We start from the raw sequence: 22,670 nt of genomic DNA on the forward strand, positions 1-22,670 counted from the left end.
TATATAGGCTACCCCATAGCCTAACTCCTTTTACCTACAGCCTACCATGGTTTTATCACAATGAGTATATTTTTATAATGTACAGTAATTTTCTTATCATTCTCTACAATAATAATTATACTGTATTCATTTGTTTTACTAAGAATTCAGTAAATTTGCGTTTTTACATTGTCGTGTTCCCTCACCACTAATATCGTGCTGTAGACTAGACTTTTAGTTTGTTGTTTTTACAAAATGCATTAAACAGTATTATTAATCTTCTGTTTACTGTAATCACAGATTTCCCATTTCACCTTGTAATATCACCGAAACCTTATGTGTGTAACTCACCTTTCGTGTGTGTAACATACCCCATTTTTGCATCTAGCCTACATGTGGCGTTTCATCCTACATAAAGACACACCATTTAGCTTTTCTTTTTAGTTTTAACTGGGTAACATGCTTATATATTTACAGTACACAGGAGAATATTTTATCACTGTTAATATTATATTTCACTTCATTAATTAATTTTCCAGTTCATCTCAATGTTTTGTGATTTGCCTGGCCCATGTTCACCTCTACGTTTCATACGCTTTGATGGTAAGCCAGTGGTAACTGCACCAAAAATAAAACCTGTTTAACCTTATTTCAATTGACCCAGATGAATATTGCATCACAGTAATCCTGTAGTACAGTATTTGAAAGTACTGTACTTTACTATTACTAATCTCTAGTTTGATCTCAACCAATTTCCATTTCATCATAATGTTACAGAGCATTTTTACATTTGAAAATCACATGTGGAGCACATGCGTTTGATGTTTGCATTTTCGCATTTACTGTACTCTGGAGGAGTTTTTTTAAAGTTTACTCTGAGAACAGGTATTAACTCATAGTTTTTACATGGGAAATATTGTAGTATTTTATCCTTTTTCTTTTATGAATTCATTAAAACTATCTATGAACTTTCTCGCTGCCTTTTGAACTTTTTGAACCATCCAGTACTTGTGATGAATTCTTGTAAACAGTCATCACCTGCATGTTACTTAAGGGTCTGAGACAGACTTCTAGCCTTTGCCTGTGTGGTAATAAGTCTTAATGGTGTTTGTTTTTTAATTTAGTATTCTATCCACACCATTCATAATTCCATTTCATGGAATGGCCCTTGCCTTTGCTTTGTAACTACAACAGAGTTCACTGAAGCAAAACCTTTTCACAGCTTCGCGTATGCGTTCTTGATCCTTAAGACTTGTTGACAATGTTGAATCTGGAAGTTGTAGGTCACGTGCTCTTGTGTTTACTCTTTTTCCTCCTTCATACTGATTTATCACATTCTGTTTTAATTCCAAGTTGATATCCCTTCTTGTCTTTTTGGCTGGCCAAATTGTTGACAATGAAAGTGCCCCTTCTGTCAACATACTGCAGCTTACTAAAACTTTTTAATTAGTAAATGAAGCACTACTGATTACTAAAAACTTTTGAATTAGTAAATGAAGCACAACTGACAGCTATTGTTCTTGAGACTGAGTGTTGAGAGAGAGAAATGAAAACAGATGTGTGTGTGTGTGTGTGTGTGCACATGAATGCTGGTTCAGCCACAAACTATCAAACATGTTTGATCGTACACTGGTACAGACTGCAACTGGTATAAAATTAAATGTCAATATGCATCAGACACCTTTGGCGTAAACATTTTAAATGTACGAATGTCAAACTCAGTCAATCCTTCCAACGTTCTTAAATTGTTTAAGTGTATGACTATATGCGATGCTGGATATACATGTTTGATAGTGTGTGGCCTACTGTACATGCATCCTTGGGACTGCCACTCATAAGCGCTGCCTGCTACATGATGTTTTGTAAATTATTTTTTTTATATTTTTATTTTCATAAATTATTTTTATAATTGTCTTAAATGTGGGTTGTTGGGGAAGGTGGGTGTCTGGGAAAGGAGTTTCCTAGGCTGAGAACGGGGTGGGAACGTTGTGTGGAAAGGTTGGAGAAGGGTATGCAGACATTTGGCTTCATTAGAGCTTTTTCTATATTTTTTACATTAATGCTTTTTCCACATTATATCAAAGGATATTACTGTAGTGTACTTGTAGTGTAACTTGTATTGAAATAATCATGCACAATGCAGAGAGAGAGAGAGAGAGAGAGAGAGAGAGAGAGAGAGAGAGAGAGAAGAACAACCTATATATCACCCCAAGCAACACCCTGCTATACAGATATCAGCCTATAACATGTTTATGTTTTTTTACATTTTATCCAAGGATATTATTATACTGTAGCTTGTAATAAAATAATCATGCACGAAACAAAAACAAAATACTGCGCTAAGAAACTCACTACTGTACATGAGTAAAGCCAATAACATGTTTATATTTTTTTCACATTTATAAAAGGATATTACTGTACTATAACTTGTAATAAAATAATCAAGAACAAGAGACAAGAGAGAGAGAGAGAGAGAGAGAGAGAGAGAGAGAGCAGCACTGAGGTAACTATACATACAGCCTGTAATATATAAACAAACACACACATACAAAAAAACAGTACACACACCTACTACCCCTTTCTCCCCTATCTTTGCACAGTGAGTTAATTTGTCACCAGAGGGTCGTGGTGCCCCGATGCATGGGCTGCCAGGTGGAACTCGAAGATTTCTTCATTTGATTAGACACAAAGTTTGTGCAAGCATTCAGTGATGCTGAGGTAAACTAATGGGTTTGTGATGAAACAAAGTGAATGCATGGTTGGAAAAATACCACGAGTTCCATTGTTCTTTTCTCATCTAGTTTTTCTTCCCTCTGGTTTTGCATGTTCAGTACCACCTCATCAGTTCACACATTTGTGGTTGCAGGAGCCATCCATAAGATTAACCTTTACTGTTTGTTACTGTAAGTCATTAGCCTTAAATTTATACCATTACAACTCTTAAATTATTTCTAAATGAAATCAACATATGATCTGTGAAATTTTTACCTGAGTTGCTTCCAAAACCAGTGAGTGTTAGCAGACACATCTGTAGTCTGGCTACCATCCAGTATGACAGTGGTATTTGGTAAAACGATTCGTAAATCTTCTCCAGCATTTGCTGAAAATGGAAATCTTTAGTAATATGCGTACTGTAAACCTTCAAAATGGAGTAGCAATATTTGAATTAAATACCATTTACAGTACAGTACAGTAGCAGTATTAAACTTAAAGTAACATCATAGATCAAATAAATCTTCTGAATGTCAAAATCAAATAAATGTGAATTAAATACCATTTACAGTGCAGTACTTTCATGTATATCCATTCACAAAAAATGAGACATACCACACCTTGTCTCAGACCCACTTCTACAGTAAACTAGTCAATCATATACATAAATTCTAACAAACTTCACTTTCATATAAAATTCTAAATTACTTTCAACAAGTTACCTTCTATAGCCTACCACAAATTCTCAGTATCCTCCACATCATATCTTAGAATCTTTGTATGAGACCACACAGCTTTTTTCCTTTACTCTTAAACTTCTCACATAACTGTTTTATAAAGACCGGATACTCACACACAAACACATACACAAACACACACACACACACACACACACTTTATCTTATTTAAACCCTAAGTGCTTTCTTCATTTCAATCCTTGCGTCAAATCAATTAAAATTCCACTGTATACCTTCCTAGGTTTAATAAATAACTTCATTCAAATCTAGTTTTTACACCCTCTACTGAGGGAAACAACGGATGACTACTGTTGCCCATGTACATTTGATCATTAAACGCGGGGTCTCAACTGTCTCTGCTGATCTGAAAGGTGCATGTTTCCTTTGTCCCTTCAAAGGGATCAGGATAGGGAAAGACACACACAGATTCTGGGTCATGTCCTTTGGCTTAAACATTGCCCAAAGGATCTTCACGAAATTGGCAGTGATAGTTGTCTCAGAGCTCAGACAAGGGGGAGTTTACCTGGTAGCTACCTAAATGATTAGCTAGCTGGGGCACCACCAGAGAAGAGTGCTTATGAAACCTGCGAGTGGTATTCAGCAGATTCCAGTCAAAAGGCTTCCTGACAAACCTGGGCAAGTCCTGCCCCACACCCAACAGGCATTTTGTGTGGCTTGGACTTTGTTTGGCTATGCTTTGCAGCTGGTTGTCTCTCCCCAGCCAGACTCAGGCCAGAATAAGGAAAGATCTACAAGGATTCCTTACCCAGTCCAGGGTTTCTATCAGTTGTAAAAACAGATCCTGGGCCTTATACAGTTTGTATCTGTGATGGATCTAATCCTGAAACTATGACTCAAGGAAGTAAACAATCTGGCACTAGCATGCATGGATAAGGCTTCACAATCATCTTCACTAGTTAATACATGTGATTAGGAAGATACTTCATCTGTGGACCTGGAAGGATGCTCTTACCAGTCAATCTGACTCCTTAGCTGTACAGGTAGTTATATACATGGATGTCTCCTTGATGGGTTGGGGAGGACATCAGGAAGACTGTCAGGTAACTGGGAGATGGTCACCCACTTTAAGGTGTCACATCAATTTCCTGGAACTAATGGCAGACTTTGTCTTCTCAGAAAATTGAAGCCTTTAAAGAGGACCTGCATCTTAGTTCCTGCTCAGCTCCTCTCCATGCAGTCATGCTGTATATCCTTCAGATGCCTCAGGCAAGGAAGTGGCACTTGTCAACAATCCACCTTACAGTGTGACAAAAGACCCCCGCTGAGGCAGATGGCAGCTTCAGTAAAGTGGATGTTTGACAGATTCTCTTTCTAAGTAACTGCCAACCTGTGTAGCCTATTTGCTACACTGGAGAACCATCAACTTCAAAATTGTTAACCTTCAATGGAACCACCTACCCAATGGCTTCAAATTAGCTCCACAGTCTTTATTTTGTTCTGCTACAACATACAAGGAAATCAATCCCACTGCCATGTTATATCTCAAACAACAAGAGATAAAGTTGTCTAAGCGTCCTCCTTTCTGAACAGCAACTACTGAACATGTGGATTTTCTAAATTAGAAATCCATTTGGAAAGTGTAGCTGCACACAGAAAGCCAAGTTGAAATTACAACTGAAACCTTTAAATATTTGATTCATGCATCTGAGGACAAAAACCTTACCCATACCACAATTACCATACACAAGGCTGTGCTATTAGAGCCCATTCTGTTTGGGTTTGGCATAGACTTCAATACTGAAGTCTTTAGCTTCCTCCCCCTGGTAATTTGCACTGCAGAGATCTGTTCCTCCAGTAACTCCTATTACCTAGTCCCTGAATAAGGTTCTTCAACTCCTGTTGTCTCCTATGTGGTCCCTATAAAAAAAAAATTGCCCATATGCTCCAAAAGTGTTCTTGACTGCCATGGTGTTAGGAGCCTGGATCAATAAACTTGGCTGTCTTACAAGGAGAATGCTTCATCACCTGTGTGCCTTGCTGGTACTTGCTGTTACCCCTTGGCCCATCATTCCTACCCTAAAGAGACCCACTGAGCAGGAAATCCTTATTCTTCTCGAGGATGAGGCATTACGCCTTGTTCAGTCACTCCAGGTTTGCCCACATTAGTGGTCGACATCTCGGAAGGTTCTCTTTTCTTAAATCCTACTACTAACAAGTCACTCTTACTGCTTTATGAAAAAGACAGACCCCCATTCCTTCTGTGAGTCCATGATGTCTAGAAGGTGGGCATCTTGCTGGCTTTTCTCAGAAATATTTCTTTTGAAGAAGTTTCCAAGTTTAGGATTGTTATCAGAGACAGTGTTCCTCAAATATTACTGGCATGAAATTGAAGAGGTGCAATTGCAGTGTGTGCCACTAAGTGGTACAGAAAGTCCTGGCCCTATAGGCCCCCTAGAAGAAAGCAAAGGGACCTCATGATGTCATGGTACTTCTGAGACATTGCCAGGGCAGAGCAGCTATCCTGCATCCCATCCAAACATGTGTAGGTAAGCCAACTCATTATCATGAAGTTAAAAGACATACAGGTTCTTTACCCCTCCTTATTCACTGTTAATCCCTCACAGGAATACTGAACAAAAGAGGAAAGGTGATCCCTCACGTGACTTGATCATGGACAGTTTTTTTGTGTGAAGTTTTCTCAAGAGTATTTCATCAACTGTCAATTTCTTTTATATGCTCCGAGGATGAGTAACAGCTACAGTATCAACAAATGAATTCTGACATATGAAAAACCTATTTTTGGTAGCTACTGTGAAACCTAAAACCCACAAGCTAGGGTAGAGATGGTTTCACATCCCCCTCCTCTAAAGTAGTTTGTTCCAAAACCCAGATTCCCCTTTAAAAGGGTGCCAAAAAGAAAGATGGCTTTCTTTGCAACTACTCTTCAGAGTCCCTAAGAAGCATTCCTCCGAACGAAGCGTGGTCCTGGACCAGTCAAATTTGGACAAACATATTGTTTGCATAAATTTTTATAAATATTGTAACTTTTATGGGAGCTCTTGTAACTTTTATGGGAGCTCTAGAATGAAGGATTTAACTGGTGGCCTACCTAGATGATTGGCTAATCTGGGGAGCCACCAGAGAAGAGTGCTGACAAACCTGCGAGTGGTAGTCAACAGACTCCAGTCAAAAAGTTTCTTAATAGGAACAAGCCCTACCTTACATCCAGCAGACCTCTTCTCAGGCTGGGACCTTGTTGGGCTACTCTTTGCAGCCAGCTGTCTCTTCCCAAAGCACTTAAGCCAGAATAAGTAAACAACAATTGGAATGAAATCTGGGCCTGTTACAGTTTGGGTCTGTGGTAGATCTAATCCTAAGATTGTGATTGTAGGATTTAACAAAGTCTGGCTCTCACATGCCAAGAAAAGGCTTTGTGATCGCCTTCGTCTGAGTTTGGGAAGATACTACATACGGATGCCTCCTTGACAGGTTGGGGAGGCCACTGGGAGGACTGTCAGTTAGGAGGAAGATGGTCATCTGTTCTGAGGGAGTGTCATACCAGCTTCCTAGGGCTATTGGCTGTCTTTCCATCTCAGAAAATTGAAACCTCCAAAAGGGATCCACATTTTGTTTGTCCTATATCAAAAATTTAGGCTCATGCTGAGCTCCTCTCAATCAGTAATTGCTAACATGCTTCCACAATCCGGAAGTGGACTGGTTTGCCACATGCAAGAACCATCAACATCCAGTGTACGTGTCTCTGAACCTGGACATTCAGGCCACAGCAAGAGATACATTCTTACAAGACTGGAACAAAATAGAGGACAATATATCTTTTTCCTTCATTATCCCAGATTTCAAAAGCTTTGAACAATCTACTAGTTTTCAACAAAACTGCTTGCTTAGTAGCCCTGAATTAGCCAAACAGTTATTGGTTCCTTATTTCTTCAACAACATGCGAAAGAATAGATTCCAATGTCATCCGTCGTTCTATTCATACAGGAGGAGGAGAAGTCATCTACGCATCCTACCTTCTGAGCCATGACCTTCACGCTGAATTTTAAATTTAGTCTACACTGAAGATTATTTGCCTAACATTGCTAAGAACCTACTGCAACAACTACAGACTTATCTATCCAATATACCAGTCTGTATGGAAAATATGGTTAGATTACCTCCACACTGAGCCCAGTTGAAATCTGTTCAAACAGTTTTACATTTTATTATATTTTGAGGTCAAGTGCCTTGCTATTTCAACAATCACAGCATACATGGCAGCACTGGCAGGAACCCTTCCCCTATGGTTTTGCATTGATTCTAATATAGAAACTGTTAATTCCATTCTCCAGTCTTTTACACTGCAAAGTTCAGCTCCTGCAAGGTTTCCCAATACCTGGTCCCTGAATAAGGTTCTTAGACTCCCGCTATCCCCTCAGTTCACAGGCCAACACAAATACAACTCGTATGCTGCAAAAAGTGGTCTTCTTGACTACTTTGGCATCAGGAGCTCAGACTAGCATACTGGGCCCTCTTAGACTAGGGCAACAATTCACCACTCATACACTTAGTTTTCATTTGCTGTTGTCTCCTGGCCTATCATTCCTGGCCAAGAATGATAAAGGAACTCAGAATGTCATATAAAAAATATTATGCCCAGTTCAAACACTTAAGGTTTCCACAGATGTCACAGCAAACCTCCCAGGTGGCCCTATTTTTCCTACACCTTAGCACTAACAAATCACTCTCTCTATATGGGCAGAGAATTATTTTAGTGGCCCTCATGAAAAAGGCAGACCCCTCACTACTTTATTAAGTCGCATGACATCCAGAAAGTGAGTACATTGTTAACTTTCTTCGGAAATGCTTGCTTCGAAGAAGTCTTTGAGCATAAGGAGTGGTTATTAGAGACAGTATTCCTGAACTGGTGAAGGCGTAATAATCCTGCAGTCAGACCTGACATAATTAGCTAAGTCACTGTAGAAACACAATGGATAATACATTTACAGTATAGTTTCACGTCTCCTGTTCTTTACTGCCAGAACCTAATGGGTATCCGGAATATAGAACATGGTTGACAACCTGTAACTTTACCTTGAATCAAAAGTCCCTGAAACACTATTGCCAAGAGAGTGGTGGCCATGCTGAAATATTGATGAAGGCGGCACAATAATCCTGCAGCCAGCCCTGACATAATTAGGTAAAGTCACTGTAGAAACACAATGGATAATACATTTATAGTTCCATGTGTCTCCAGTTCTTTATTGCCAGTCCGAATGGGTAGCCAGAATAAAGAAAACGATTGACAACCTGCAGCCAGACCCAACATGATTACGAAGCCACCCTTGAACCATGAAAAATAATACACAGAGTATATTGGTTAGTGTGTTGTTTCCTGTTCTTTATTGCCAAACCCTACGGGTGTCTGGAATAAAGACAAAGGTTAATAACTTGTGGCTATACCTCACCAAAAATTAATCTGGGTTGTTGGGATTTACTTATTAGGAGGTAAGCCATTTTGTCACCTGTCAATTTCTTTTGAATCTTTTGGGGTCAAACAGCGATTGATCTATCAAAAGGTTTTGATGTAGGAAAAACCTATTTTTGGTAGCTGCTGTGAGTTCTCAAACCCACACACTTTCCCGGATGAAAGGCATGGGACTGCGGTTAACATTTATCTAGCAGACCTGATGTGTAATGAAGACAGTTAACTTATGCTGTTGCCATCTGTGCGAATAAGACGAGAGATTATGAGTAGTTGTTGTAGATAGGCACCTCTATCCTGGAGAGTCCTTTATATTCTACCCTTTGTGCCAATAAGCATATTTCACAACTGGGACCAACTACAAGAGAATTCTTTGTAATTGGTTGGTCTGTCTTATGGAGTCTTGGGGGAACCATGAGAGTGTAACTCCTTTGAGAACCCACAGCAGCTACCAAAATAGGTTTTTCCTTACCGAAAATAGGCTTTTCCTAAGTCAAACCTGTTTTATGCCTTTACGTATTGTAATTACTTATTCAACTGTAACTAGTTTTAAAGCACATCATACTAATACACCCTTTTCCCTTCACCTAAACCTCTCAAAATCAACAACCCAATGTGCATATGATATTTGCATTAAGCTATTCAATTTAGTGCAGTAATGAGTGAGGTAGCTTGGAAAGTAAGAGAACTTCAAACTGAGCCATCTGCACAGCAATTGGTTTTATCCAAATATTTCTTGTTGAGTTTTTATAATTAATTAATTGCAGTAGATATGTTCAAGTGAATGTCTGAATCTATCACAGAGTTTTAAAATAGTGATCTACGAAAAAAACAGAAACTGCCGAGCATGACACTATGCTTTGTTTTACTTCTGAGTGCCTCATATATTTCTTAAGATGCAAACATCCTAAAAGTGCAAGATACCCCAGTGCATTAGTTTACCTTTTAAGACTATTAAAATCATTGCAGAAAAAAATCTTACCTTTAGGAATATTCATGTTGGGTTTTTGGACATATACATAGACAGGAGCCTCAGATGACTGTCCATTTCCATCTGTTACACGAAGAATGAATTGGTAATGACCTTCCTCAAGGTTACTCAAATGAAGAAATGGTGTTCTTGTGTCCTAAAATGTAATATAAATAGTAAAAAACTAACTGAGAGTACAAACCCATGTCAAAATAAAATAATCCTAGTACAGTATATTGTATATGAATGGAACCATTATCAAGATTACAAAAAATTTTTTGAACAGCAGCAGTTTAGTAGAGAAAATGTCTGTTCTTTCCATTTTTTACAATGAGAGCAATGTTTTATTTCTTGTTCCAGGATAAACCTAATTTATACATGTTTTGTCAAGTCTCTTAAAATTTCATAATAACTACTCAACAGTGAGGAAAAGTCTAGGTGTGAGTGTGAGTAAACACACATGCAAAAAAATGTCAAATTGTACGTTTCAATTTTAGTTCTCTATGGACCCAAATTAAAGATTAGTCTTCTTCAGATTCTCTTATGATGAAGAATTAGTCACAGAATGAAATAAAAAGGAACTGGAGAAAATCAAAATTAGCCAAAAATTCTGAAGAAATTCCGCAGGTCCATGTATGCAAAAAATGCCAAATTTTTTCGAGATTCAATTTAAGTTCTCTATGGCCCCAATTTAATGATGTGTTCTTTATGTACTCTGATGATGGATATTTAGTCATAGAATAAGATGAAAAAGAATTGGAGGGAATCAAAATTAGCCAAAACTTCTACTTAAATTCAGCATGTCTGCAAATTCAAAAAATGTCAAATTTTTTAATGTTTCAATTTTAGTTCTCTATGGCCCCAAATTAAAGATTATTCTTCTTTATGTACTCTGATGATGGAGATTTAGTCATAGATTAAATAAAAATGAATTGGAGGAAATAAAATTTATCAAAAAATTTAGCAAAAATTCAGCACGTCCGCATATGCAAAAAATGTCAAACTTTTCAGCGTTTCAATTTTAGTTCTATATGGCCCGTAATTAAAGATCGGTCTTCTTTATGTACTCTGAAGGAGATTTAGTCATCTTTAGCTTTCACTAGGAGGAGGAAAATGCTTCTCCTAAATCTGAACGTGTCTCAGAAGATAAAGTCCATTAGGATAAAGGGCAAGATGTTCTAATCAGAGAATCCAGACGAGCTTGTCCTAATTCTTTGCTGTGGGTATGTATGGCCTGGGGACTACCAGTTTTTTAGGCAATACCATACCATCCAGCTGGGTAGAGCTCTCTCTAAATTCTCCTCAGAGCCAGTGAGAGCCTGGCCTCAGAGAACGAGCTGGTGCCAGGCAGCTGCTGCCAGAGTTCAGTAAGAGGAAGCAGGTGCAGTTCTCTTCCATTGCACCATAGGTTCTGGAGACTGAACCTGAATATTCAAAAATGGATAGGAAAACTTAGTCTTCCTCACAGAGCCAGTGAGCAGTACTGGGTACTAAAACGGGCTGACGCTACACAAAGCGGTGCCAGGCTATTGTTAGCGCCAAGAGAGCAGGGCCCCAGACGAGCTATGAGCTCGGGTGTTGACTGGCACTCCTGGACGACATGGATGTCCGTAAAATTCCTAAGGGAAAAAGAAAAAAAGATCCAGATCTTGGATGGGATGAGTCCCTGTCCTTGACTAAAATCCAAGGAGAAACGAGCAAACCATGTCTCCTTCCTTGCATAATTCTCTCCTACTATGTTCTGCCGTTACACTTTTCAGTTCTCTGCAAAGGAAAGCGTAATACAATGATTTTAATTAATTCTTGAAGTACACTAAGTACCATCATACAGACAAATCTCAACTCCTAACAAACATTATTTGAGACTTGCGGAGATATAGTACAGGCAGTCCTCGTTATCGACGGGGTTCCGTTTGGGTGATGATAACCGTAAAATCACCACTAACCTAAAATTGGTACTCGGCGCTTTTTTCAGCGATTTTCAGGGCTTATCAGGACCGAAAAGCGCCAATTTTCAGTTATTGACGCCTCTGTTAGGTATGTACTGGCGCCAATACCCAATTATCAGCGCTTGTCAAGTGCCGTAAAACCGGATCGCCATTAGCCGAGCCTGACGTTAACCGGGGACTGCCTGTATATTATTGGTCCTGTAGCAAATGCAATGTTTACGTTTTATCATGCTACTCGATAAAGATGGAAGAGGACGCAAAGTTTACTTTATCACATTACTTGGCAACACTTTACATTATTGCATTACTCATTGTAGCCAATGCAAAGTTTACTCAATCACATTACTTGGCAACACTTTACATTATTACATTACTCATCGTACAGGTGAGTAAAACCAAAGATTGTAAATTCACTACTGTAGCATCGCAAAAATCAGTGCAGTAGTGAACGTAAATATCGGTTCGACAACAAACCAATGTTTATATTATAGTATGCCACTCGGCAAATTAGTTAAAAAATTAACTGCAAGTTTCACTGTAAAAGCAAAAAATTGATATACTAGACTCCACTTAGAAAAAACAAAACAAGGAAAAAACTCATCCTGAAAGCTACACGACTTTCGGCTTGAACACCAAAGTCCGGTTAAATAACTGGCGAAAAAGAAAAGCTGATGCTGACACCTGATGTTAACACCAGATGTCGCAGAAACAGACTGAGGATTCTCTGCTAAGTTGTTCCTAACTATTTCGTTAGGGGGTGAGACTAGTCACCTACACAGAACATCGGTGTCGCTACCGCGACATTTGTATTTAAGCTACTGCGAATAAATTAAACTAATAGCTATGTAATTACTTGGTAAGTTACTTATATAAAAACTTAATTTTGGTAGTTGCTGTTGTGTTCTCAAAACCCTCCCACTTCCCTGACGAAAAGGCATGGGATTTGGGCAAGGGATCATCCTACACTGACCAGCAGAGAGTAATGGGGTTGACCTTTTGCCTGCCCAGGTTGTAAACAAGATGGCAGACGTGCATGCGCAATTGTCACTTCTTACAGTTTTTGATGTAGGAAAAACTAGGTTCAGCTTTGCTAAAGAGAAGGGAAAATGCCCTCTTATCTTTGAGTCCATTATACTATATCATGTGTCATGGTGTTTTCACTATGAAACAATACCCCGCTACAAGACCAGGCTAAGAGGATACTAGTCTAGTCACCATGGAGTGCTGGCACACCATGGGGGGTAATTCCTTGAGGACTCCACAGCGACTACCAAAAATAGGTTTTTCCTATGTCAAAACCTGTTTTTTTGCTAATTTTGATTTCCTCCAATTACTTTTTATTTCATTCTATGACAAAATCTCCTTCATCAGAGTACACAAAGTAGACTAATCTTGAATTTGGGGCCAAATAGAACTAAAATTGAAACGCTGAAAAATCTGACATCTTTGTGGACCTGCTGAATTTTTGCATCATTTTTTGCTACATTTGATGTCTTCCACTTCCTTTTTATTTCATTCTGTGACTATATGTCTATCATCAGAGTACAAAAAGAAGACTAATCTTTCATATGGGGCCATAGAGAACTAAGATTGAAACAGAAAAATTTGACATTTTTTGCATAAGTGGACCTGATGAATTTTTGCATTATTTTTTGCTACATTTGATTTCTTCCAACTCTTTTTTAATTCATTCTATGACTAAATCTCTATCAACAGAGTACATAAAGAAGGCTAATCTTTAATTTGGGCCCATATAGAACTAAAATTGAAACGGTGAAAAATTTGAAATTTTCTGTATATGCGGAACTGCTGAATTTTTGCATAATTTTTTTCTGATTTTGATTTCCTCCAGTTCCTTTTTCTTTCATTCTATGACTAAACCTCCATCCTTTAAATGTTACTGCAAATAAGAAAAAATATACACCCAAGCAAAAGTTGTAAAACTTTCTTCATAAAACAAACTATCTTTCAATTCCAAATGGAAAAAAAAGTCTTAAATCTGTTTAATAGTATGAAAATGGGACAACCACAAGCACACAAGTCGTCAGCAGTGAGTTAATAACTAGCATAACCATACCTTCATATCAACAGCCTTTCCCGAGTCTTTTGGCCCTTTTGTCCATTCCCACTCTTCAATTCCATGGTCATCTGTGCTGGCATTACCATACAAAGTAATTTCAGTCTGAAAAAGTATATTACAATGATGGTAACTTTAACTTAATTTTTAACAGTAGATTTTGAACATTCAAACAATTCAAAAAATAAGAAATTATAAAAAATTTGTGTCTGCCTCTACTTACTTAAATTTACAATGAAATGCTGCTAGGGTTTATATTGAAAAAATTTCTGGTAGAAGTGGCTTAGCCCTCATGGAACTTTTCCATGTCGGATTGTTTCACATTTATGGGTTAGTTTCACATTTATGGGTTAATTTTTGTGGAATTTTCCACTTTTGGTAAAATTTATTGGACCTGATAAATAAGAAAAGGTATCATAGCTGGGACTGGGCTTATATCTGAAGCTAATACTGGGAACTGTGGTAGAATTATCAACTACCCGATAATGTTTGGACCTGAGAGATATCACATTAATATCTCAAGGGCAGAACTATTCTGCTGAGCTGGCCATGGGTTCAAGGGGTGGTCTGGTTTTGGGGATAGGACTCATAACATTCTGTCACTGGGCAGTTTCATTTATCATAAGTGGAGACTTTACTACACCCACAAGCATTACATCATCGGCATACTGAAAAATATTGTTTTCCAGGCCAACAACCATATCACTTGTATACAATAAAAATAACAGTGAACCAAGAACACCATCCTGTGGAACTCCACACACAATAGGTCTTGGTTCACTAGCAACTTGCTGCTGCCTACCTGTAGGTAAATCTTTAAGTAATCCTAGAACATATCTACCCATTCCAAGATTCTGAAGTTTATAAATAAGTGCCCTGTGATTTACTAAATAGAAAGCAGGACTAAACTCTACAGTATTTGAATTACTCTACACTCAAAAACCCTTCTCAAGGTTTTCTTGCAAATGGCATATCAAGTCTAAAAGAGCATCGCAGGTACCTGTTTCCTATATGCATATTGACTATCAGCTAACATTCCTTTAGATTCCACATATGTACCTATATAGTGGTTTGAAAACAAGTTTTTCTGCAACTTTGGAGAGCAGAGGGAGAATAGATTGGCCAGTAGTTAGTAGTCTGCAAATATGCCACTTTTTGGAACAGGCACTGTATTACTAAGCTTGCACTCATCCACAAAGATACTAAGTCAACTTAAAAATCTATAGAATCTACTAATCTTGGGAGACAACACACTAGAACCTTTTTTAAAAAAAACAAAGGGAAGAAACCATCACGATCTTCCCCACCCCAGCTATCAAGATTACTTCACTAAATCAATCAAAACTTTCAAAAACAGCATAGAAAGCTGTGGAAAACTTTAGCTGTCAACTAAATCTCAGTCACATGGTAAGTGGCTACCTGTCTGTTAGGTATACAGGGATCCTAAGTGTGTGTGAGTATACATTCCAAATTATGCATCTACCTGCCTACTGCCATTTTCTTTACAGGAACCAATCGTCCATCGGAATTAGCTGACCGTCAATCTGGGCTATTGTAAGTACAGTAATGGGTTGATTGTGAACCATAGTGCTAATGTAAGTAACTGTTTCCAGCATTGTATTTTCGAACAATTGTAAACAATAAAGGTCTCTCTTTATCTTATGAAGTAGCAAGTAGAATGACAACAGTGAGTTTTTTGTGACAAATGAGTATTTTGCAAAGAGTGCACTACCTATAACAGGGTCTTGAAAACTATGTCTCCTCCCAACTAGAAATGGTGAACAAAGAAAAATGACTCAATTCCTTACCTGTGGAAGGTATACAATTTGATCACCCCCAGCATTTGCAGTAGGCCGATAGTCTGTCTCCTTCACTACACTAAGGAAAGTGGTTGTGTTACCTTCTAAACCTTCTTCATCTTTCACTAACAACCTGAAAAATTCTGTACCATCACTAAAAATAAACCTTATCTTTAAAAAAAATAAGTGATATTACTCTACTGACATACACAATATCCATTTATAGTATATATTCATAAAATTACTGAGCTGATACAACTTACAGACAACATAGAAATGCCATTGTCTCTTTGCCTAAAATGACAAATTTTTTAAGTAATTTGTATTTTTCCTAATGTGAGGAGTGAGTGGTTGTTTGAGGAAAACCACCATTTGTTGTTGTATAGTTGCCTCCCTACCCGGGAATGCTTTTCTCTCTGAGAGTTTTTGTCTGTCGCATTCACGGTGACAGAATGAGTCAGGTTTTGGAAACCAGAACGGCAGGTTCTCGACAGTGGTCTGTCAAGAACAGAGCAGTAGCATTTTTCGGAGGATCACCTTGTTACGGGTGATGGCAGCAGCTGCAGTTTTCTGAGGATCACCTTGTGGGTGATGGCAGCGACAGCAGTTTCCTGGTCGGAGGGTGATGGCCACATTGGCAGATTTGAGGTGTCACTGGGTTGATGGACTTCAAGTACTCAAGGAGGAGGTTGTGACCAGATCATATTTTAAGTCACTATTACTGCTGGTGGAGCAAAAGGCTCTCATGCAATTATTTTACTGAGTAGAGCAAAAGGCTCTCAAGCCATTGTTGCATTTTATTGAGTGAGTGGCTCATGTAATTGTGGTTAATGAGCAAGTTTGGCTCTGAAAGTGTTTATATAATGATTAATATTTCATTTTTGTATTTGTGTGGTGCTGTTGCTGGATATTATTTATTTTGTGATTTATTTGTTGAGAATTGTTGAATTTAAAATAACGTGTATGGAACCATTGTTGGTTATAGTGTTGGTCGTTTGCTTTAAGTTTCTATTTTCCAAAACCTTGACTCGTTTGTAAATATGTATAAAAATTTAGGATAATAAATTAGTTTTAAGGTGACTTAAGTCATTTTGTTAAGCTCCTTCCTACTTTGCTTGTCTGCCCTGCTGCCAGTCATTCCAGTTTCATTCTATTTTGGTAGTTAAGATCCTGCAGGACCGAGTACGGTTCATTACTGTACACCTAACTATACAAACCTGAGGTCCTTTACATAAGGAATTACTTTCAGCGCAGCTGGAAATGGCTATTTAACTTCAAACAAGGTGGTAGAGTACGTAGTTAACTACTGACTACAGGTGGGAGTCCTGTCCACCCAGTCAGTATACACCCACTTTGTCTTGTGGCCCAGGAAGAAAAACGAGGGGTGGCTGAAGTGGGTATACAACTGTAAAGGACCTCAGGTTCGTACAGTTAGGAAAAATACAAATTACTTTAAAAATTTGTCATTTGTTCCTACGCAATATACAAACACAGTTCTTTACACAAGGTGCTTCTTGGGGGGAGGATTCTGAGTAAGTTTCTGAACTGACTGCGAGTGTGTGCGTGTGTGGCACCATTGCTTTGAAAAAGGCTTGGGTGAACCTAGAACCTTGGAGACAATAAAACTAGAGATAACCAAGAGAGGGGAGGACTTGCATCTATTAGCTATCGAAGATTACAGACAGGGTGCTCAGTTATGTAGGCTCACCTGCATGACCTGCCTGACCAGCATGTGACGGGTCTCTCTCTCTCTCTCTCTCTCTCTCTCTCTCTCTCTCTCTCTCTCTCTCTCTCTCTCTCTCTCTCTCTCTCTCTCTCTCTCTCTCTCTCTCTCTCTCTCTCTCTCTCTCTCTCTCTCTCTCTCTCTCTCTCTCTCTCTCTCTCTCTCTCTCTCACTTGTTGAGCAGCCACACAGCACCCAGGGAAAAGGAGTCTCCACAGGGCGTGGTAAAACGACATAAGAGCGGACAGCCTGGGCAGCCTACGCCACTTTCTGTCTTAATACTTGTAAAACTGACAGGTTCTTCCAGAGTGTGAGGGACAGACCAATGTCCCTATCCTCATAAGGTACTTGGAACAAACTCCTGTTCACATGTTGAACATCGAGTACGCTCATTTGATAGCCTCATGAGGTTAGAAAGAAAACGTGTTCTTGAGCACTTCTTTCTTAGTCGAAAATAATACTAATGAGTCGTCGATACTCAGGACTGAGGTGTCAACTCTTCTTGAAGCTCTCTAACTGGACACAGCAGTATCTTGTATGATCACTACTAACCAGTTCGAGGTGGGACTGAATGTGACTCGAAAGTCTTGCTACGAGTTTCGGGACAAACTTGAGCGTGACATGACCTCACCTCGAGTGCTGTAGTCTGCCTGGAGGCCTATGCCTCTATAGACAAGAAGGCTAGGCAGGAGACCTCCTTCTTCAAGTGAGCTTACCTGTGGGTCTGCATCACCTGTCTGGGACCCTGGCACCGTTCCCATACAAGAACGTGCTAGGGGTGAGGCCGGGCTTAACCGTTGGCCCTTCACTCTCTCTCGATAAGTTGGGCCTGGGTCTGTAGACTGGGGGACCTTACCTGTGTCACGGGAGTCCTTAGGACTCTGTGCAGCGGCGGAACCTTAACCTGCCTGGGGAAAAGATTCCTGAGGCCGCACTGGTGTCACCGGGGTCTTATCAGAGCCCTGTGCACCTCTGGCAACAAAGGTGCCCAGGAGAACCGTGTACCTCTGTGTGCCTGTAAATCCATGCGCCTGTAAATCCTTCTGCCTGTAAATCCTGTGGAACCCTGTACAACAGTTGCTGCTGATACACTGGGGACTGAGAAGCCCTGTGCGGTGGTGGAAGGTTCTTCACTGGCCAGGGAAGGTGACTTCCAGGGACCGGTGTTGGAGGCTTGGATATCCAAGGAGACCCGTACCTCTGTTGCTCTCGTGGGGGGAGAGGCAACCTTCTTCATCTTCTTCTGCTGGCAAGCATCCAAAGCAGAAGGTGACATCTTTCCACGATAACAGAGAGTAGCTGATCCCCCTTACAGGAAGGAGCAGCAGATGGGAGGGTTACAGGATAACCCAAGGCAGGAGCATTTGGAGAGGTATGGTTCACAATCCCCTCAGCAAGTCTTGACCAAGGCACAGTCATCGAGACTTGAGTTCCTTCCCATGTTCACAAAGTTCCAATGGCTGACGAATGGCCCACAGGAAAAGCCATAGTCTCTTCCTGGAGATCGTAAAATGATATTTTTATGATAAAATAAAGTTTTGTACATACTTACCCGGCAGATATATACTTAGCTATAGTCTCCGGCGTTCCCGACAGAATTTCAAAACTCGCGGCACACGCACAGGTAGGTCAGGTGATCAACCATACCCGCCGCTGGGTGGCGGAATAGGAACCATTCGTTTTCTAATCAGATTTTCTCTTCCACCTGTCTCCTGAGGGGAGGCTGGGCGGGCCATCAATCGTATATATCTGCCGGGTGGGCATGTACAAAACTTTATTTTATCATAAAAATATCATTTTTGTACATGCAATCTTACCCGTCAGATATATACTTAGCTGAATGGCACCCTTGGAGGAGGGCAAAGACAGAAAAATAACTAAAACGGGAAACAACATATGTTGTAGGATAAACAAAAAACCATGGTTCTTACCTGATTGGGCAGAAGACTTCATGGATACTGTCTATGAGTCTGCTTGCCTCAGGAGCTTCAGCGAGGATGTGACCTGTGACTGACAGCCCTTCTGGATGGCCAATGGGGATGACCCACTAACATGGCCGAGCCTATAGCGGATCGTGTCAAAGGGGGCTGACCCACTTACATGACCGAGCCTACACCTGAATCGTATCAATGGGGGCTATCCTCTTATAATGACAGAGCTAGGGTGTCCATGCCACAAAATACAAGGAACATGACAACCAATCCCGACCACCTGACCAATCCCTAACCTTGTTAGTGATAAGAATTGAAAGGAAGCCATAATTCCATCACCCTCTTTCAATAACCCATAAAAAACACACACCACCAAGCCTTAAAAACAACTGAATTAACTAAACTAAATAGGATTGGATTCAGCTCCTGTCCCAGCACGAATCCGAGATCGTGAAGCTCCTAGAGAGAAGCACTTATCATACGTTACTCTAATATCTCAAAGTAATGAGATGCGAACGTTGAATTACACCTCCAATAGGTTGCCTCTATAATAGACTGGAGAGACAACGTCTTGTGAAAGCCAAGGATGTAGCATGGCTCTCACTTCATGTGCTTTCACTCTAAGGAGCTTAAAAAGTGCTCATCTTCACACGAGATATGCGCTTCCTTGATGACGTCCTTAATAAAAAGGACAGCGCATTCTTTGAGATCGCCGTGAAGGATTCCTGACAGAGCACCAAAGACTTTCAACCGATCCTCCCAGTAATTTCTTCTTTTCTAAGTAGAATTTAAGGCTCCTGACAGGGCATAGAGTCCTCTCCAACTCATGTCCCGTCACAGAAAAAAGACCTTAATTCAAAGGTTCTTGGCCACGGTTTTAGGATTCTCATTCTTAGCTAGGAAGAATGGTTTGCTGAGCATATAGCCGAACCTTCCTTAAAACCAACTTTGCTGTCTAAGGCTTGTATTTCACTTATTCTCTTAGCTGAGGCAAGGGCAAAAGAGGAAAAGTGACTTCCTGGTGAGATCCCTGAAGAAGCTTTGATGAGGAGGTTGAATTTTTAGACATTAAGAATTTCAAGACTATGTCTAGATTCCAACTGGGAGGTTTCAAGTCATGAATTTTGACGTTTCAAAAGACCTTATAAGGTCATGAAGGTCTCTGTTTTCTGAGATATTCAGATCTCTGTGTCTGAAAACTGAAGATAACATACTCCTGTATCCTTTAATTGTGGATGGGTTGTTTAGGTTGCAATATTCCCTCAGGAAGATAAGGAAATCAGCAATGTTTGTCACAGAGGTACTGGAAGAGGATATCTTATTGGTCCTGCACCATCTTCTAAAGACCTCCCACTCTCGACTGGTAGACGCGCGAAGGGTTGAGGATCTCCTGGCTCTTGCAATAGCCTTCATGAGCTTTGTAAAAACCCTTCGCTCTGACCAGACCTTCGATAGTCTGAAGGCAGTTAGACTGAGAGCAGGAGATTCTTGTGGAATCTGTTGAAGTAGGGCTGTTTGAGAAGATCGTTCCTGTGTGGAAGCGATCTTGGAAAATCTACTATCCATTCCAGTACCTCTGTGAACCAATCTTGAGCTGGCCAAACGTGGGAGCTACCAGGGGTCAGTCTCGCCTTCCCGACGACATAAACTTCTTACCACTTTTCCCAGGATCTTGAATGGGGAAAAGCATACCCGTCTAATCCTGTCCAATCTAGAGAAGACTGTCTATTGCAACCAGCTCTCGGTCCGATATCGGAGAGCAGTAGTTTTCAGCCTTGCATTCCAGTGGGTTGCAAATAGGTCATATCTCGGCCCTTCCCACAGGTTCCACAGTCTTCGCGAGACTTCTGAATGGGAGAGTCCACTCTGTGGGAAGGACCTGATCCTTCCTGCTGAGAAGGTCGGCCCTCACATTCCTCTCCCTGTACAAATCTGGTGAGGAGTCTGATCCTCCTCTCCTGAGCCCCATAACAGCAACGTTTTTGCCGTTTAGTAAAGGGAGAAGGAGAGTGTTCCTCCTGTTTTCTTATATAAGCCAGGGCAGTAGTGTTGTCTGGAGTTCACTTGGACTACTTGTCCTGAGAGACAAGGAACTCGAACTCTGATGAGAGCCAAATGTACTGCTGATAGCTCTTTCTTGTTGATGTGCCAGTTCACCTGGTCTCCCTCCCAGGTGCCTGATTACTTTCTCGACCCTAGTGTTGCCCCCATCCCGACTCGAGAGGCCGCCTGAGAACAACACTAGGGTAGGGCCGGTAACTGAAGAGACAGACCCTTTGCATAATTTTCGAGGGTCTAACCACCAGTTGAGATCCTCTTTTATCTTGTCCTAAATTTGGAACAAAGTTGCTAAGTCCTGAGACTTCTGGTCCCATCTCTCCTTTAGGTAAAACTGAAGAGGTCTCAGATGAAGTTTTCCAAGGAGACGAACTGTTCCAGCGAGGAAATGGTCCCCAGCAGACTCATCCACTCCTCACGAACAATGTTTTCTCTCCTTAGAAAAACTGTCACCTTTTTCTATGCAGCGATCTATTCTCTCTTGGGATGGAAAGGCTAGAAATCCTGAGAATCCATCAGAATCCCCAGGTAAACAATGCTCTGCTGCGGAACAACCTGGGATTTCTGTAGGTTTACTAATAGTCCAGGGACTGTGTCATATTTAGGTGATGCACAAGTACTCCAGACAACTGTCCTTTGATTGAGCTCGAATCAGCCAATCGTCGAGATACATTTGATATCCCTCACTCCTCTATGAAGCCAGATTACATTCCTTAAGATGCCCGTGAACACTTGTGGGGCCGTCGAAAGACCGAAGCACAGGGACCTGAATTGAAAACTTTTCCCGAATCACGAACCTCAAGAACTTTCTTGACTAGGGATGAATGGGAATGTGGAAGTAGGCGTTCTGCAGGTCCAGGGAGACCATCCAATCCCCTGACGAAGAGCTGTAAGAACCGAAGAGGTAGTTTCCATTTTGAATTTCGTCTTGATTACTGAAGAAATTCAGGCGCTACATCCAGAACCGGTCTCCAACCCCGAGGATTTCGAACCAGAAAAAGACGGTTGTAAATCGGGGGAATGGAGGTCTTGAACAGTTCTATTGCTTCTTTTCTAACATTTGTTCCACTGCTGAAAAGAGCCTGGTTCTTGATGGGATCCCTGTAGCTGGTTTGATAACTCCCTGGGAGTTGATGTTAAAGGAGGACTTTCCCTGAAGGGGATAAGGTAGCTCTTCTTAAAATGGAGAGGGACCAGTCGTCCGCCTCTCAGTGCCCAGACTCGCACTGTGGCAGTCTGGCACCACTGTCGCCTGAGTATTCGTTCTTCATTTGGTCCTTCTGATAGGACGA

General features: G+C 40.4%; 1 protein-coding gene across 1 annotated transcript in view; it reads right to left on the reverse strand.

Annotated features, from left to right (window-relative positions):
• Nucleotides 1-22,670, reverse strand: part of LOC136835268 (dyslexia-associated protein KIAA0319-like protein) — a 93,374-nt gene that overhangs the window by 40,836 nt on the left and 29,868 nt on the right. Inside the window, 4 exon segments of the mRNA XM_067098548.1 lie at nt 2,968-3,079; nt 9,854-9,998; nt 13,868-13,972; nt 15,676-15,799. Of these exon segments, the coding sequence (XP_066954649.1) occupies nt 2,968-3,079; nt 9,854-9,998; nt 13,868-13,972; nt 15,676-15,799 (486 nt within the window).

Source organism: Macrobrachium rosenbergii, chromosome 55 (assembly GCF_040412425.1).
Source record: "Macrobrachium rosenbergii isolate ZJJX-2024 chromosome 55, ASM4041242v1, whole genome shotgun sequence".
NCBI classification, from domain to species: domain Eukaryota; kingdom Metazoa; phylum Arthropoda; class Malacostraca; order Decapoda; family Palaemonidae; genus Macrobrachium; species Macrobrachium rosenbergii.